The sequence below is a fragment of the Battus philenor genome, unplaced genomic scaffold (genome assembly GCF_028537555.1).
Source record: "Battus philenor isolate CCGP_79_NKW_IND1 unplaced genomic scaffold, ilBatPhil1.0.hap1 SCAF_3, whole genome shotgun sequence".
NCBI classification, from domain to species: Eukaryota; Metazoa; Arthropoda; class Insecta; order Lepidoptera; family Papilionidae; genus Battus; species Battus philenor.
The window spans coordinates 11402766-11422437 of record NW_027181693.1 but is presented as its reverse complement, the minus strand read 5'-3'; the positions used below and the strand labels follow the sequence as shown (position 1 = coordinate 11422437).

General features: G+C 31.7%; 1 protein-coding gene across 1 annotated transcript in view; it reads right to left on the bottom strand.

The window, feature by feature from the left end:
• LOC137926822 (cytosolic carboxypeptidase 1-like) overlaps positions 1–19672 on the bottom strand; it is a 79740-nt gene that overhangs the window by 56095 nt on the left and 3973 nt on the right. The window contains exons 3-19 of the mRNA XM_068770531.1: positions 11591–11673; positions 11433–11523; positions 10759–10839; positions 9673–9840; positions 8471–8602; positions 8182–8313; positions 7381–7524; positions 7103–7300; positions 6718–6982; positions 6381–6622; positions 4950–5145; positions 4519–4638; positions 4322–4442; positions 4038–4245; positions 2819–2991; positions 2003–2140; positions 760–938 (exon numbers count right to left, since the gene is read on the bottom strand). Coding sequence (XP_068626632.1) covers positions 760–938; positions 2003–2140; positions 2819–2991; positions 4038–4245; positions 4322–4442; positions 4519–4638; positions 4950–5145; positions 6381–6622; positions 6718–6982; positions 7103–7300; positions 7381–7524; positions 8182–8313; positions 8471–8602; positions 9673–9840; positions 10759–10839; positions 11433–11523; positions 11591–11673 — 2671 coding nt within the window. The remainder of the gene's footprint in view (positions 1–759; positions 939–2002; positions 2141–2818; positions 2992–4037; positions 4246–4321; positions 4443–4518; positions 4639–4949; positions 5146–6380; positions 6623–6717; positions 6983–7102; positions 7301–7380; positions 7525–8181; positions 8314–8470; positions 8603–9672; positions 9841–10758; positions 10840–11432; positions 11524–11590; positions 11674–19672) is intronic.

Here is a 19672-nt window from a genome sequence, read left to right as displayed (position 1 = left end):
TTAAAATATCCCTTTATTCCTTCCTAGACGAAAAAGACTGATTAGAATAATATTCCAATTTCAATTAAAATTAAATAAATATTGGACTAAGACTACATAATTAAGTGGGTTTTGTAGACGGAATGTTATATTCGTTCCGATGCTTCGATAAAGTTAATTTATTTAATATACTGAATTGTAATTAGTATTAGCAGTATTAAAAAATAATGTGTAATTTAAATGCATTTACTGTCTAAACGATAGGAGTGTTATTTACCTATATTACCCAGAGGTATTTTCTTTCAAGACACCAGTAATCTTCTCGCTAAACCTTTGCTAAATGTAACATAATTTACAAAATTGATTGGAATATGCTGGATGCAGATCGCTTCCAAGCAAACCTCTTGGAAATCCATGCATGCAAATGTCCAGCAGTGGACATTTTGGCTGAAATGATGACGATGGGGTCCTAGTTAGTACACCAGCCAAGCTGATTTAAGTTGGCTACGGGTGGCAAAATAATGGGAGAACCTAAGAGTTAGTTACATCATCAGTAGTTGAAGCACCATTAGTTAACCCACAATGAATTAAAGCGCCAATGAATAAAGTTGATGTTAAATAAGTTAGCATAAATGAGCCAACTACAAGCAAAACCGGAATTGGAAGGCTGCGACAAGTCTAATATTGACTAGGGATTGCTGTTTAAGAATATTCCATTTCCTCTCTTAACAATTTAATAAGAATAGATTGGAATTTAATAATGGTGCAATGGTTACTTACCAGCCGTTGATAACGCCTTCCACGTTGAGCATTGGCACTATTTTGAACACGTATTTGGAGCGAAGAGCAGCAGCGGTGACGGAGTCACTCAGCAAACACCGAAGCGTGCCGTCCATTACCCACGACGAGTTGCTCTCCCCGGGGTGAACTCGGGCCGATAGGAATATTATATCTCGGTCCTGATAAACAATTTGTTAATATTTTGTATAATGTAATTTAATTAAAACTTTATTTAAAAAATAAGTAAAGTATAGATAGTACTTAATATAAATTTCAATCAAATGTTATATTATACTTGCTACTCCGACAGATTTCGTACAAGTTACTGGCGAGTCGCAAAGAAAAATAAATAACACACTTTACATCATATGATACTGATAATCTTATATAAATACATCATCGTTTCAGCCCATAGAAGCCCACTACAGGACATGACTTCCCCCAAAAATATCTATGGGGGTATATACCATAATAGCCACGCAGAGCAGGCGGGATGGCGATAGCAGTGCGGTATTATGGTACGCAGAGGACGCTGTTGCCTGTCATCAGGAAAATTTAAATAATGATGAAGAAAATATCCATCAAGTAAATTCAAATTTACTGAAGTTTCTCTTTGTCTTGGCGACATTAATAGCTATTTATATTCGGTTGCCATTAACCGACGCAATGCAAACAACTCATATGAAATATTGCGGTATAACCCATAAGGAGGTTTTGAGCGACTTTCATTACCATATTAGAAATCATTTAAATGCACATTTCTATAATTTTAGGTCAGATATTATGGAAGCGGCTTCAATTTTCTTTTCAGCTTTTATTCTCTTTATCGAAAACTATTGACAATTCTTTACAAATCGGATACAAGATATGAGCGATATATTATCTTTAACATTAACGATTAAAAAGGCTTATTATTTATTTTGAAGTCAAGATTAGAAGCCGATATCTGTAAATTGAATTTTATGATTTAATGTTATAATCGAAAGCCAAAATTTATTGACCCGAATAATATCCATTTTAATGTATACAAAAACGCATTTCATGTACTTAAAAGTTATGAAACAAACATTATTTATTTTTTATTTTTCGAGGTTCTTAGAAACCAAAGAGTTTCATGATGATAATTTTTTTTACGTTTTCGACCGTGAAGTGTTGGCGAGAAATCACACGTGTACTTCTTTTAATTCGAGGGAACCAAACGTTCCGTTTGATTCGTAGGCTAGAAATGTCTTTTTGTACATACCACGATGGGGTTGGATGTGCTATCGTCAGCAGTGATTGTCAACAGAGGAACCTCGTTGTTGTTAAGTGAGTAACAAAGTGGCTCGGCGCGGAGGTATGTCCCGGTCGGCAGGTTCAAGCTCCATTGTAATATTCTAGTCTGTAAAGAGCAATAAAAGATGTTAATCTTTTACACGTCTCTCAACTTTCATTCATAATCTTGTAGTGTTAGTTTATTACGTTTAAGGGCCAAATAATTTAACACTACTTTTCTGTGATGACTCGGATGCAAAAGACGGAAAAAAGCTTCAAATTTTTAAGTAATATTTATTAATTTGCGCATTTATTTATATCATATGAACGTTATACTCCTTAAAAGTCATCCTTCCACTTAAAGCTATGAGGCTGACAAACGCGTCCCTGATGTAAGAAAACTCGTGCGGGTTTTTCCAGGGATCACTTTCATAATATCCTTAATACAGGATTAGAGTAATGCATTGTTTTATCTCTTTAAAATCCAACATAATAATATATTAAGGAAATGGAATTTTTATGTTTTGTTTATCATTTTGTAATTGAAAACTACGTTAAATTATAACAAGACTGATATTACTTCGGGTTTTTGCTACATGATTATAGTCCATTCGCGTTAAGATTGCAGTAAATCATCGCTGTCTGTTCTCTAATAAACCGTTGCCTTTGGAAGTAAACCTTAAAAGTCACCAGAGGAATTTCTTATAAGAAACGATTTGTTTCGGTGTGATAGGCCGGCGAACAAAGATCGTTCAATGCACTCTTAACGTTAATGGATTAACATGACAAATTTATTTTTACTTACCATTAGCATAGAGTAGGTGAAAGGGAAGTGATAGGCAATGTAGCAGACGTCGTTCGTGTGTGGAAATTCGATGTTGAAGGTGACAGTAAGATAACACTTGTTATGGTTCCTTTGGTTTGCGTAGTGGTAGCTATTGCGATAATAACAAATTTCTGAGCCAGCTCTCACCCAACCTGAATGTTAAAAATAAATAACTCTTAATAAGATGCTGTTAAACATTCTGGTAGGACGAAGCGGACCGCTTTCAACTGGGCTTTTTGAAAAATCTATGGGTGAAACCTACATCTAGCAGTAGACGTCCTTCAGCGGAAATTATGATGTAGGTAAAATATATTGTTTACTGTTTACTGCTTTAACTCGTTATTATTTTATACTATTATTGTCGGTTATATCTTCAAACTATTGAGAAGTAAACCGATCTGATGTTTTATATTTATAGTATATTGAATATTCCTTTATAAAATTAATTTTGCTTAAATCAACCACTACATAATTTTTAAATCGCCCAATGATATTATAGAAAATGTCATAAATAATTAAATCAATCAGTGCAAAACTATTTTTTTTATTAAATAATATTTTCGGTTGAAGGACCTGTGTTATATTCATAATTATCTATTCCGACATACTTTGTTCTATTAGAAGTTATTGGACTGTCGTATTTCAATAGTAAAAATAAATTAACTCTTTTGAATAAATTCATAAAAAGATATATATTTTGTCATCAATAAATTACATTATGAAACTAAAACCCGGCTTTATAGAAACCTTTGACGACGCCTATATCCAGTTATGGACGTAGCACGGTTAAAATGATGATTATGATAAATACTGACAGATGCAGCTGTTAAATAACTATAAATATAAAAATAAATAAACTTATATGCGCGAAGTTCAAAGCGAACTATCAAATGCTCTGTTTCACTACTCAAAATATATTCCAAAATATTTTAAGCCGTTGCTCAATTTCTAGTTTTTTTCATGAGAACCGTCTACAGAATATTAGGAAACTTATAAAAAAATGAATGAAATCTATAAAGTCATTCTCTAGAGAAATAGACGCATTCATTAATTAGGGAAAAATTAAGTTTAAGAGTGACTTAACCTCAAATAAATAGAATTTACACGGGATCAGCTTGTAGTTGGTAGCTTTACGTTAATATCATTTACAACAATCAGAGAACAAATATCTACAAACAAAATGAACACGTAAGGGTACCTGGTTTTCCTGTTATCGCTTCTTTGACAGAATACAAAACTGGCTTCATACCAAAATTGAACTGACTGTCGGATTTTTCGCAATTTACAATATTAAATATATAAGGACGTCCCTGTTGCATGTTGCGGACTTCAAAGTAAAACCATTGATGCCTTTTATTCGAATTTACATCTGGCATCAATATCAGTTCATATTCTCTTGGACCTACCTGCAATTAAGAAGTGTAATTATATTAATTAAAACGATAATAAGAAACGGCATTTATTTTTAAATGTCTGCACCACCTGTATTGCTTTTCTTAGATTCCCTGATTCAAATCGAGATTCAAAGCTCAAACGCGTTGGGAAAGTATTTGCTTTAGAAACCTCTTGCTCATCAGTGTTTGTCAGCGGAGTTGGTTCCGTACTGAAATTATAATTAAAATTATTTTAAGTGTCATGTAAACAAGAAAAAAAATGTTAAAATTAACAAGATTATAAACCTTTTCTGGGAAGAATTTTCCGAAGCAGCCGCACTACATAGCTGATCTAAATCGTAAACGACATCGTTCATATATGATTCTGGGTTAATGGCTTTGTCGACACATGACAGCAGCTTCGTCCTGAAAGAAAAAAAAGTTTATTTTTAAATTTTTATACTTTGTTAAAGTTCATTAAATGTTCCAAGACTTAATATACTACCATAATAGATTGGCAACGGAAATTAGAGAAAATACTTAAATTTTTAAAAAAATTAAATCTTCTATGAGTATAAAAAAAGACAATAATACTTTTCGTTTTAAGTTCTTTTGTACTCGTATATATGTACCGATAAATAATTTTCTTCATGCATTCATGTATTGATTAAACTATGTGACAAATATTCATTTACTGTATATTAAGTCTATGGATTTACTTATTGATTTTTGGATACCGGCAAGCAGTTCTTTCCATTTTATTTAGTGGTTCTGGATAATTGAAACTTTGGCCACCCGTCATGTCGGGGTATGCAACTTTGACGAAAGGAATCACACTTCGCACTCTTGACGCGATTATAGAGTATATAGTTTGAAATATAGTGTACTTCGATATTTCTTTATGAATTTTAAGGGTTGTACAAGACGTTAACGCTGAAAATTAATAAAATTTTGTAAATAAACAATTTCAGATTACGGAGATACAGAGTCTACACAGAGTAAGCATTATCATATAATATTGACACCAAATTCACAAAATTAAAACAGGTTATATAATCTTTTTAGAAAATTAATGAGAACTTTGTCCAGCCGTAAATATTGGACAAACTTAAAAGTGCGAGCGATATCTTTAATTATAAAAAATCGTACCTGATTCCTCACTGCTTAATTTATAAGATAAGTAACGAAAATATATAAGACTTATTTTGAATATAATATTTTGCTGCCTATGTTTACGTGCCTTTTATAACAGTGTTGATGTTTGAAGTTTCGTGATTGAATTTTTCTAATAAAACACCGGAATAACAATGTACAAGAGAAGTGTGTATTGAGACAGCATTATTAACAATAGAAACCAGCTAGACTGGTGTGCGTCGTAGTTAAAATTAGGTAATCTTCGTCGTACAGGGCGTAATCGGTCTGGAAATTTTGTGCAATGACATACAGACCCTTAAAAGGTTGATTGTTAAACAAACGTTATTTGATATCTGTTAGCCTAAAAACCCCTTCTCCAAGCCCAGTTTAAATAAAATAAGAAAGTAAAATATATTAAAATATGGACGACTCTGATGCAGGCCTTTATCCATTAGAGAATATATTAGGGTTGAAATGTACATGTTAAAATACGCCGATAGCAACAAGCAATGTTATTTTAAAATTACTCGGATATGTACGCTTTTTAAGGCAGATGTTGAACAAGCAACTATCGAGATTTTGCATTTTTTAAATCATAAGGATGAGATTTCAGAGAATGCAACTACGACAGAACCTAACGATCGCTGTGACATGAGCCGCGGAAGATCAGCTAAACGTTCTTAGGCGAAAATTGCTTTACGTACAACCGTGTGCCTCGTTCGAAAACGCCAAGCACCCATGCATAAAACTATAAAAAATGCAAACTACTTTATTTTTAATTCTCAGACACTCAAGCCATTAATTCATGGTCCCAAACCCGGAAACACTATGCCTCTAATAATTCTTTCAAGATATTGTAACGCGAAAATTACCCGCTGTCATTATTCGACCTAGTAGTTGGTGCTATAGTATATTATTTATGCCGGAATTTTTTTTTCTTTTATATAGCATTTAACTTTAGAAATGAAATCATATAAATCATCAAGTAAATAATAATAAACCTTAATAAGTTATGTAAATTGACTGTTACTTACAATTGCTTTCCTGAATTTTGTTACAGCAAAGAAATAGGGATGAATGGGGTGATTCTGAAACACGGTCGTAATCTGTATTACCCAACATTGCACAAAGTGAGAGGTTCATTGCCGGTTGTAAATTTTTACTACCACCAGAAGTTAAATAATCTTCTAATATTGATCCTCTTGAGTTTGAACGACTCTTTACCAGTCTTATTTGTTTGTTATAAGACCCAAATTCTTTAAAATAAATGTAATATCTGAAATCAAATTAAAATGTTCCAAATGTTCCAAAAAAGAAGAAACTAAATATAAAAATGGTAATGAAATATTTTCAGAAAAACAAATAAAATACCTTTTTAAGTCTTCTATATCTCTCTCAACAGAACCTATCCAAAGTGGATTTTGTAAACTTTCAGCGGTTTTTAAATTATTTTTTTCAGTTTCATTACTTCTTTCAGGTTTTAATTCATGTTCATCACTGTCGTTGTCGTGAAATTCTTCAACACCGTCGCTGTCTACGTCAGCTTCGTCATCATCCAGATCAGAATTTATAGTTTTTGTATCAGAATTTGCGGCTTCGTCTTCATCGTCACGACAAGGCCATGATGCATTTGTTCCTTGTTAAAATATATGTAACAGTTAATAAGAATATTTGATTTTTTTCATCTAAAAACTAATGTCAATAATTAAATATTAACATTGACTAACATACCTATTATAACTGTGATAATACGAACCTTTAAGTATGGGGTTCAGGTTGAAGGTGGCAGGACTTGTGGTCGGTACGGGTAAAGCTTGATGTTTAAGGCAAAGGGTAATGACTGAACAGACCCGTGCTAAAAGTCCATCGAATTCTGGTTCATCGGGACACTGTGAGCAGAATCTGTGTAGAAGTTGGACGTGTTTTTTTGTGCATAGAGCTCGACGACCCGCCTCTGTAGACCATAACGTATTACTTAAATTCGTCCAAATATATAAAGTATTATTCAAGTTGAAATATATTAAGTGTGCTTACTTATATTGCAAAGGTGTTGTAGTGTTTGCAGGATATGTGCGCAAATCTTAAGCCTCATTCTTCCTTCGTAACGATCCCATCGGTCAAATACTCGGAGGAGGACGGAACCAAGCCCAGTTTTCACTATTTGCATACAGCAGACCTCTAAAAATTAATTTTTACTTAGTTTATATCTAATAATAATATAATCTGCATTTTTTTCTGTATATTTTGTCTGCTTTTTATAATAATTGTACTCTACGATATAATATTACTTTTACAAAAATTATCGTATGGCTGTTTGTAATGAATGCAATATAATTTTTAGTTAGAAATATCTTGTTATGAAATAAAAGTAACAGTTCACTTGAACATCATCATAGCTTTAGCCGTAAGATGTTTACAGCTGGATATAGAACTCCCCTGTAGATTTCCAATAGAACTTTGAAGTGGTCTGTCACTTTGTGGCTGGACGTCATACGCTGCGCTTGTCGTTCCGTGGTCTCCACACTACAGAACCTTAATCCAACAGAACCCATCTGTACGCTATATGGTCTGCCCACTATCATGTCAACTTGCCAAATCTATCCATATTTTCGTTCGTATCCACATTTCCGATTCGATCTCGAGCATACACCTAATGCTTATCAATGAAGAATATTCACTTCAAGGGCATGAAATCAACTCCATGTATACTAAACTAATAAAAATACATTTGGAGATCTTTAACGTCTAATTTTTAGATTTAGTGCTTTGATTATTAGAATTTTATACTAAATCAACTTATAATTATAACTTTTATTAGAAAAAAAAATAATTTACTGTTTTTGCTGAAGTAATCAATAGCGTCGAGACAAAGACGAAGTCTCGCTGTAGGTATATAGCCAAGACTCACAAGCACTCGTTCGTAGGTAGCAATGATACCGTCTCGGATAAGAATAGATGTTGTTACAGCTGTAATATAACATTATATAACTTGAACGCATGTTTAATAATAAACTTGTGTATCTATTACATAGTAAATTATATTTCATATTTTGTATTCTTGGAACTGAATGAACTTCAAAGAATTCGGCAAATACACGTTCTAATGTTAACAAAAGATACATACCATTTTTAGATAGTTGTTTTATAATAACAAGAAGTGGAAATATAAGTTTATTGTCCGAATAATGTCCTTTAAATAACAGATGCATTGTTCTAACACAACCAATCATCCTTACTTTCATCGCGAATTTGGGATCTGAAAATCAATGTAAAGAATGCATCAAATTTGATAATAAAAAAGTTAATAGATTAAATTGAAAAATTTAGGAGAATTATGAAAATAGATTTATGTACAGCATAATACGTTTGTGAAATTGATCTACAGGAATTTAAAATATAAAAAATAAAGATTTGCCAAATAAAAAGTGTAAGGGAATTTTTTTATAAATACTACTGTCCGTGAACTATACTATTGTCGTTTAAAATCCATCATCTAATATGCTTAAGACAAAACATTTTATAATCGTTTTTCAATCGACCAGTAACGCCATCTAGTCTACTGGGACATGTATTAAATTTACTTAAAACCGTGAAACAGTGAAATAAAATTATGTCAATAGAGATAAAGTTAAAAAATAACTAAACAATTACTTAATAATTTTTGAGGAGTTTTTAGGATTACTATAATATCTCGGCTCGTCATTTTAAATGGTTGTCCATTCACGAACAAAGAAATTTGTTTGCTTTATCTACTGTCTATTCCTTTTATGTAAACAATTCGCCTTTTTACTTAACTCCATACTTGCAACCCTTGATTGACGAACCGTGAGAGAAATCTACGATTATCGAATTATCATTTACTCTTATCTTTCCTTAAGTCTCTTACTAGTAGTCCTTCCAACTTCGTTAGTGCTTTTTTTTGTTCAAAGCGACCTATTTTGTAATTAACCCTCTCTCATATTTAGAGAGTCGCAAACCGTAATCGTAAGTAAATATAAAGTTCGGGAGATACTGATGAATATGTTGGCATATTTATCATCACTTTACTGGTATAATTTACAATATATACTTATATATGTAATATTAGTTGGATAATAGATATAACAAAGATAGAGTTATGTCACGTTCCTTGATTCCTGCACCACTCTGGTAGGAGAAAAAGCTGTTGTAAAATGTAAGTAGAGTGACCTCAACATTTATGCATCACTAAATAATGCAAAGGTTATGTAGTTGTTTTCTGCTCGTATTTTGTCTTTAAACTGAAGCTTTCATTCATGATCAGTATAATTAAAGAAGGTTAAAAGAATTATGCAATGAAGTAGTTACCTTTTGGCGCCAGAGCGGCTATAATCCATATCAGATCATGAACCATCAGTTCAGTACCCACGCTGCTATCTCGTTTGCATTGAGTGTTCACCAAGGTACGAAGAATAACTTGTGTGCCGTTTACAGAAACAAAGTGTTGTGAACATTGTTGCCTTGCGAGGTTGTTGGCTTAAACGGTAAATATATGAATATAATTATTAGTAAACTTTAAACAAATTTCATCAAGCGCTTATACTTAAAATTGTCAAACAGTTGTTGCGTTACGCCATGCCAAAACGGCAAAGTTGTTGCTTAAGTTATTAAAGTTGAATAATTATTATTGTACGAGAGTTTCCAAATTCTTATCGAGAATAAACAAAACTCTGTTAAAGCAAAAAAGTTATTAAACTATACTTCATAGGTTAGGCTACAGTTAAATGTATACAACATTCAAATGTCATACTTGATATGTTATAAACAGTTTAAGAGTCTGATCATTATTTAAAAGCGAGTGATCCTCACCCGGGTATCACCCGGGCTAGCTCGTTGCTTTCTTTGCCATCAATGAGCTTACGAATTGAAACCTGTCTCCGACAAACAATGAAACTATGTTTTTTTATACAAAATAAAATATGCATACTCCCTAAAAATATCAATTTTGTCTTTTGAACTTTGTTTACATTTAAGTACCTATATATAAGAAGAACATAAATATTTCCATTAAATTATAGACGCCAAAATGTTTAGAAATTATTTAATAGTAAACTTGAGGTGCAATTTAATGATGAACGTGGGAATATTCATTTGCTTTGTGTCAGTTAGAAAACATGTCGCGCATACATCATTTAAACAAGGCCAAGTTTTAACTGGTTCATTGTTAAGCAATCGTAAGCGTGTATCAAATGTCACTTGTTCCAACGGAGAAGTACAAGGAGAAAGGTGATTGTTAATGCTCACTGAGAATCTAATGTGGTAAGAAAAAATACTCGTGCATACTTAATGTTATTCGATGAATTTAAAACAATCCTTAAGCAAACACAGTAAAACAACTGGAATTAAATGCTATAAAATTAAAGCAACTGATTCCACTATTGCATGTGGACATACCCTTTCTGTTTATTGGTGGTTTATTTTCTTTGCCGTTCTTTTTAGTTTCTTTCTTCTTAATTCCTTGCGTTTCGATTGCAACTGATGTTCCAAGATAAATATTATAAAATAAAAGATATGTCGAAAACTTCGATGAAATGTAATAATTTTGATTAGATAATAAATTTCGAGAAGGCGAAACTTAAAATTGATGTTAAATACAGATAATACATTTTACCATATGCAATAAATGACTTATTTGCAGCTATAAGGAAATTGTGATTTAAATAGAAGAAACATGGCTTGACTTAAGTTATCTTCCCGTTCTTATTTGTGTCTATCAGGAATTAAATGCCATGATGATGGATTCTATTGATTTTAAAACAAGAACAATAAAGTTTTCCATATAATCGTCTTAGTTGAGCTACCTATCGTAGCTTTAAACTGAGAGATATTATTATATGGAAGCTCATTCTTATTCTATTTTCTATAAAATTGGACTCTTTTGGTATCCTTCTCATAACATGTACAAATGGTCACTATAAATGGTCCTATGTGGATAATAAAATTAATAAATAAATAATAAAACTATGTACATGACAATAATACACCAGCATATAAACCGATGTAGTAGTTCTAAAGCCCTTTACGATTTATATGAAAAAAACGTGACTACTTAATAAAGGGTACAATACCTGTATTTTTTTTTCCTTTTCCTTGTTTCAAGCATAATGTTTCTCTTAAAATAGACGTAATGTAGGTGGATGTCGCAGAATCTCTTGTATTCTATAACAACAACGTTTAGTAACTTCAAGTGTAGGCTATAAAAATACTTGTAACAATTGACTCTTACTTCTAAAATCGAGATGAGTATTTGGATGGCACCAGATTGCTTATTCCATAATTTGTCCAATATTGTTTGGCGCAGATGTTTGTCTGAAAGTAAATACGTTTTCAATTATTAAAGTACATTTGATTGGTTTCTGGTAATTTTTCATGAAATGCTTAATTACTGTTGTGCTGTTCGAACGAACAGGATGTCCTCGTCTGTTAACATAAATTGGCTTCCGCGTGTTTTATTTCTCGCATGTACTTTGATTGCGTGTGTTGAGGACAGCAAGTGGTCTTTCAGTGCTATATTCTCTTGGCTTTTATCAAAATACTTTGCATAAATGTACAACATATGATGTATGTTCAATACAGTGTAAGTTAAAGGGGGAATTAAGGATCACCAGTAATAAAACTTTGATGTTTTAGGATAGATTCTGATATGGTAAATAAAAAAATGATAAAATATTAATATAATAAAACTACCACGTTCATGCTTTGCTGAAAGGAAATTCTTTACAGCTAATTTTAGTCTTTTAATGATTAAATATTTATGAAGGTAAAACATTCCTTATTTGGTATTATAACGTAATAATAATTTTATTGAAAATCTCCGTATTCTTAAATATTTTTATGACACTACATGAGATTTAATTATGAAGTATATTGCAGTTTTTTATTTTATCATTTAGTACGCCTGACACTATTATAGTCTATAGACTTTTGACTTTTTATTTCTGTTGTACAAATTGACGAGTGTACGGTATAGATGACCACTATTAGTTTCATTGATGGATATCTTATCCAAAATAAATTTTCCTCATTGTAAAAGTATTTAGCGGAATTATTTATTATTATTACATAATTTAATATAAAAATTACAAGTAATTAACAGTTTAAGTTAGGCCAATGGGGCTTAAGGGTTTTCTAGAGAAGACCGGCAAGCGCAGCGTAGAACGTTAATCCACGACATACACCACCTAGTTAAAGTTGTCGATAGACATTGGATTTGGGAGAGTTCGGGTGCCCCTTCCAACGTGATTCCAAATGATGATGATGCTAAGTATTTCAGATTAGCATTAAACATATCACTTACTATTTATTAACAATTATACGCAAATGTGTGTTTATGTGGTAGTAACAAAATTTGCAAAACGGTTAAACCTAATAATTGTAAAGTAATAGATTTTTGAATAAATCACTTATGACATATTCTTTTGGCCCGGAGTCAAGTCCATTTAGAGATACAAATTATAAATGGCAGTAAGACTTTTAGATTGCTAACATTTTGGCTGCAACGACAACAATTTGATTGACAGGTATAATGCGTCGCTTTCGTATATTGAAATGGTTCGTTGGTACATGTAAGCTAATAAATTAATCACATTTTGTTTACGTTTATATTATGGTTGGCATTGTTATTATTGTGCACTGGTGTCACTAAATTTCTGTTAAATTTCGCATTCAACTTCATTATACAGTACATTAAATATTTTTCTCACATTGATTATTCCAATTCTCATTTAAGTTCTTCGTGTTATTATATTATTTTATTTATGTGTCGTTAGAAATTAGACGGCCATATTTGTACTGACTTTAGTTATTGAATCTGTTGAATTTTTTGATTTCTGAAGGAAGGAATATAACGTAGACACTGTAAGCGTTAAAATAAAGTAGGAAAGATTGTTTTTAAATAAAGATCGATCTACGGTGTTGGAAAATATAGCGATTATTCGTAAGATTTATTAGGATTTTTTACTCTGGACTGTTATATGTAGGACATCCACCTAAAAAATTCTTTTATGAACTTGTTAAGATCGTCTGTTCGTCTATTTTCAACCGGTCCTAACAGGGAAATCTATGGGGAAGGCTTATATGACATAACATCATATCATTTTTTAATGCATGTGTCAAGAAAAACATATCTAAGAACTCGGCTAGGCATCGAGATAACAATGATACTGATAGACGGTCTGGAGAGCGTCGCAGCGTTGGCGGGATGCCAGCGAGTACGCGCGTTGGTACGTCATCTCTCTGGCGGGAGGAACAGACGAGTTCTAGAAAACGCTGACGCCATAGCAACCAATTGACTTATTTATCTTCAATGAAATTGTATATCTATTTGTACCACTAATTATTATCCATCTTCACCATCATCATAGTTTCAGCCGTAAGAGGTCCACTGCTAGACTCCCCAAAAGATTTTTAATAGGACCGGTTAAGAGCATACCGGATCCAGCATCTTCCTATCTACCATGTGGATGGACGTCCTTTGCTGCGCTTGCCGGTCTTCACTCCAATCTTAATGCCATGAATCTTAATGCCCCAGTGGAGATGTGGTTTGCGAACTATGCGCTATAATTACATCTAAAAATTGTAAATGTATTCGTCGCTCGTTTGCAAGTGGAAATTTTTTTTATTTTTCAAAGTGTACATAAAATAATTTATTAATATATTTTGTGTGGCTATAGTATAATAGTGTTGTTTATTTAAAGAAATTTTGGTTCATTTAAAAACAGTATTATAAAAACACTACAGTTTACGTACCTAAAATAAAAAAGTGACATTAATAAATCTGTTAAGCTCTCTTTAAATGGAAAACTATTAGTAGATACAGTGCTTTATAAGTGCCTATACTGTGGCCTCTAAGTTAGCCTTGGTTGTTGTAAGGTTAAATATAATCTTTAATTACCAAGGTTAATCAGAGTTAAAAGCAACGAAGACATATGTCTTCGTTGCTTTTATATAAATACTTTAAAGAATATTCTTTAAAGTATTTATATAAAAAGTTAATTTTCGGTTCAGTCTCGTTCACTACTTAAATTGATTACATGCTCAGTTTGTTGAAGCCTGGCCATTAGATAAAAGAAATGATTAAAAGTTGACATAAGCTTAATTATTATGAAAGTTCAAACTATCCTTCATTATTGTTAGGGGTTGTGATCCCCTGAACAGGGAGTTGTCTTCATTGTGCTGTGCCAATTGTTCTTATCTTTGGCATGTTAGGGCCCAACATGAAAATTTATGTGAAGAGACGTCTGGATTTAGTCTGGCCAAGTTATGGGACTAACTTTCAGACGTTTACAGTTGATTTTTCTAATTAAAAGTTTTGGCCGACCGAGATAGATTTATTACAAGACTTAAACTAAATTAAACCAGCAAACTCTACCCGTGGCCGCCCATTAGTTATATTATTACGATCATCACGTAAAAGATCTGTAATAAATAAATATTTCCAAACTTATAGTTATATTAAAGAAAATCTTAATTTGAAAAAAAAAACAGTCTGTGAAAAGAAAATTTTATATTCAAAATTTTTAAATATCAATTCAATATTTATTAAAAACAACTTGTCGTTGGTATGTGTACAAATAATGAAAATTATTATACTGAGATACTTATGGAAAAAGCGATTTTGTGATTTTGATTTTAATGTAGTAACAGGGTAATATTAAAGTACTCGTTTAAATCTGTGCGGTGGTGTATGACGGTTGAACAAGACGAGACGAGATCCGCAGCTGTTAAGAGCCAATGTCAAGGCGATTTCTTGATTTATGCCGCGTTATAATTAGATTGATGCGCGTGTAAACAGCTGAACAGCTTTTTTATTGAATTACGATTTCGGTCTCCGTTCTCGCATTATTTTTAAATATTCTGTTTAGATGGATTATTCGATCTTTACAAAGACAATATACAGCGATGATAATATATTTAATAAATAATTGGATTAATAATTGATAATTAATAATAGTTATAGGTGTAAAAACATTAAATGTATGTTATGATGTACCGTATTCAAAATTCAATGGTTTCAGAAATAATATATGTAACGATAATATATTTAGAAAAATTGTTTTCAAAAATTCGATAACTACGTATTAAAATAAATAATTGTTTAATTATGTATGTATGTTTGAGTATATGTTTATTTTGCCTATAACTTTAATTAACTACCCGTTGTTTATCGTTTTACTGTTCCTATACTATTGTTGTTTGGAAGAAATTGTCTAGTATGATAAGACCGCACATTGTACTTTGTTCTTGACTATTATGCAATTATGTATATATTTTCTATCGTGTACAGTAGAGTTCTGAATAAATAAATATTTATCCTTGTAATCTTTGTACTGCCAGAATCTTTCGAATTTCTATATATAAAATAAATTGGTGTACCATATTTCTGAGTGATTACTTTATACAGAGAATTGGAAGTAGGTTTTAGAGCTTTAAAGCTGACAAATAAGCTAATTCATACCCTTTGAACTTTTACATCTATAATCAACCAATGATAAATGAAATGTTTGTTTAAAAGCAATTTTATTGTTGAAGGCAAACATCAAACACTGAAGATTATTCACCGTTCACTAGTCTGGAAATTATTCGTCATGTGTAATACATTCCTAATCTTCTAATGCGTACTTACATATTTTAAAAATTTTACAGATTTCTTGATTCGAATGAATAGGCAACAAGTGCACAAGTTCCGGATAAAAAATATCTCCTCGTGTAGACTACGTTCATACGAATATACGTTCATACAAAATAGTAATATGTATAATGTAAAAAATGTAGAAGTAAAGTGTAAGAATTTGCAAAATGTACTCTACACTATTATTTATCCCTATATAGTATAATAAAATATATAAAAATTAAAGACACGTTGATTTTTTAAAATTTTCTTTCCGTTTTTCAATCTGTTTTTTTTTTCTTTTATTTATTTAAGAAAGCAAGTTATTAGTTTTAAAATTTAGCGTAATTATTTTTGTTTCATTGGTATTTGTGGTGTTCGAAATTTTTCATCAACTCATATATGTACATCTACGAATTTAAGAACTACTTTTTTGATTTAAATATACAACTTTTAGAATTTTTCATCTATGTTATATGTGAATATCTATACGAAATATCGCTTTAAATTGTTTTACAAATCGCCAACATAATACGATCCAAATCGCCGTGAGCCAACTACCGGTGCATCGTATACTAAACTATCTGATAAGAATAACAAATACGATTAATAATAGACCGATAAAGATGTGTGCGAAAATAATGAAAGAGATTTGTACAGTTTGCTGGTTTGTGTAACGAATTTCATTTAAATTTTTTCACATGGTATCAAATCCGTTCAAATACAACAAAAACGTATCAATTAAATGTAAACAAGTGAATTAGATATATTATCATGTCATGCCAATGAAACCCACTGCGAGGTATAGGCTAAGATCAGGATGACCGGTCTTGCGCTACTTTCATCCAGAGACTTTCAGCGAGCTTGATTATTTCCTCGGTCCTCCTAGTGGGGGCTTACCCACACCGAGTCTACCGGCTCGTGGTCGCCATTCAAGAATCTTTCGACCCAACGTGTCAGGGTCTACAATAAATATAATAAGCGAAGTATGCGAAGTCGATATTGCAGTATTGATAAAAGGCCTCGAAGAAAACCGTGAGATTTTAGCCAATAGGAGTATGCCATAACCCTTTTATCACTGCTAGTCGTGCAGCTATCCCATACAGAACTGCCCCACAAAAAACAAAAATAGGTTCTGAATAAATGAATAAACTTTTAAATTACTTTTGAAAATGTTAAAGTATCTATACCGTTACTGATTGGTATAATTTTCAAGGGGAGCGTTACACTACGCGTGAAGTGGCGCTTGATACTGATTGCTCCGGTAATTTATATAGGGCTGAATATTCTAATAGTCGAATAATTTAACCGTGGAACTTGTGAAGCCGGCACCGATCGCCCTGGCCAGGGGCCTATTGCATTAAATTATTATATGACTGTTAAACACGCGATACTTTTGCGGATCTAACGCCAAATGTTGTGGCTTTAATGCTGTCATTTGTTTTATAAAAGGTCGACTACTTATCTTGACAACGACTCAACTTTAAATACTCCTGAAAGTATTATTAAAGATTTTGGCAGATGTTGTTTGATAGTGAATGAAAAATAAAGCTTTATTCCACCTAAGAATATATTTTTAATACATATGTATTGTAGTTCTGTAGTAAATTGCGTATTGTTTTAAGTGCGTCTCATTTTAAAGAAGCTGTTTAAAAAATAAGTTTTTTTAATTATTTAATGGCGATTAGCGCCAAAAATTGTATCATTTTTTTTCTTTTTTACAAGAGACTATTTGGGCTAGTAGCAGTTCCGTGCCGTCAGCTGATCTAGCAACGGAACTTGCTAAACTTTTGATTTTTTTTCGTTTTCATTATTTCAAGTTTACGACCACAACGATAAACTTAGCTAAATCTTGTATTTTAAAATCGTGACAGTTTCCCCGCAATGTTATTTGTTCACTTAAAATCGGAGGAACGTCTTCTTCCTGCCTTCATAATGTTGAAGACTATTTGATTTCAAAATATAAATTATTGTTTACAGGGTTATTGGTTATGAGTGTAAAAGCTTTAAAGAAGGAAAAGTTATTATAGATAGTTATTATTTTTGAAACCATAGATGTTTCGATAGGTTATACCATTAATTAATTTAAATCAAATGAGCCATACGTTAATTGCTCTAAACCTTTTACACAGATGTTCCTATCTGCATCTTAGCAAATAAGAAAGTTGAAGCCAAAAAAGATTTGTCTTTGAGTAACAATTCGTGCGAATCGTACCAGTTACGAATATTCCTTTTAGAACGTATTTCTTACTTGCCTTTAGGGCTCGAATTTCCCGCCGACAAGCAAATGATGATGCAATTCGAAATAAAAAAAACTGGCAATCAAAGGCGCGATGAAAAGAATTGCGCGCTTTAATATCATTAACGTTCTTTTAACACGCAGAAACTATCTAAGACAATCAGAAGTTATTATTGGTATTTGAATTGGTATTTACGTTTTATATATTACGTCTTTGTACGTACATATGTCCAATTATTTCAATATTAATATTAACAAATAGAATATCATTTTGAGGAGTACCATGCGTTTTATGTATTCGAAAAAATTGTTTTATGCATATTTTCTACGGTTATTATATGTTATTTTAACAATGTTAAGAGAGTGAGAGAATTTTTATGTTTTTTTAAATAAAATTAATTATATTAGAAGATTTTCAAAACTTTACGAAACGCCCGATAAATACAGAATTTGAAAGAACATGTTATGCAAAAAATTGATTTTAAAATTATAGTAACTTGTCATGATATTTTGGTTAGTTTCCGGCAGTGCGTAATAAATTTCACATCTGTGTTACTACACTTTAATCTCAGGCGCCGACAAACATCATTAAGATGTGTTCATTTCAATTTAATGATTTTCGAATCAGAAAATATTTATTTTATACATTAGTTACATCTCGCCGTTATTAGCATGAAAATTTTATTTTTAAATTAACGCAGTTTTGAACTGAAATTATTCGTTCTGTGGTTTCTACTTTATTAATTTTCTGTTACATTTGTATTAACCGAAAGATAATAATATATGAATAATATCGAACAGGAAGATATTTATTTCCTCTAGGTAATGACTTTAAAAGTCACAAAGTAAGTTGTTGATTTCAAGTAGCTTAAGAGTTATTGTAGCAATAAAGACCAGAAGCGATTATAAGCAAATGTCTGACAGTGAGTGAGCGGATGACAGCGCGGGAAACTGGTATACAAACTAACTTTAATGTCAATTTTTTGATGTAATCAAACATTAGTCATTTAAAAATAAAAAGTGGCGTATAATATTGATGTTTTCTTTGTTATTCTTTATAGCAGCGGTAAACTAGAGATACCGAGATTCTAGATCGAGGCGCACTGTAATTCGCGAGTATATAATGTACATATTTTAACGTCTAAACAGATTAAAAAAACAGGACGAAACAGAATATATTTGAAATTATTAATTATTAGCTCTTTCAGAAAATAGTTTTGTGCCAATATTAATCATTAATAATGTAATAACACTTGTTTTATTTAAATAATACTTGTTTTTAAGAACATTCTGCAAACTTTATTATGTAAAATCTACTTCGATATATTAATTGGAATTTTATTTGGGTTTTTGTTAACCTTGTTATCACAGAAGCGAGCTCGAATTTTACCAATGCAGATGCAATTTATAAAGTCCATGTACGGCAAAACAATTGGTTACATTTCACATCAAGCCAAGGT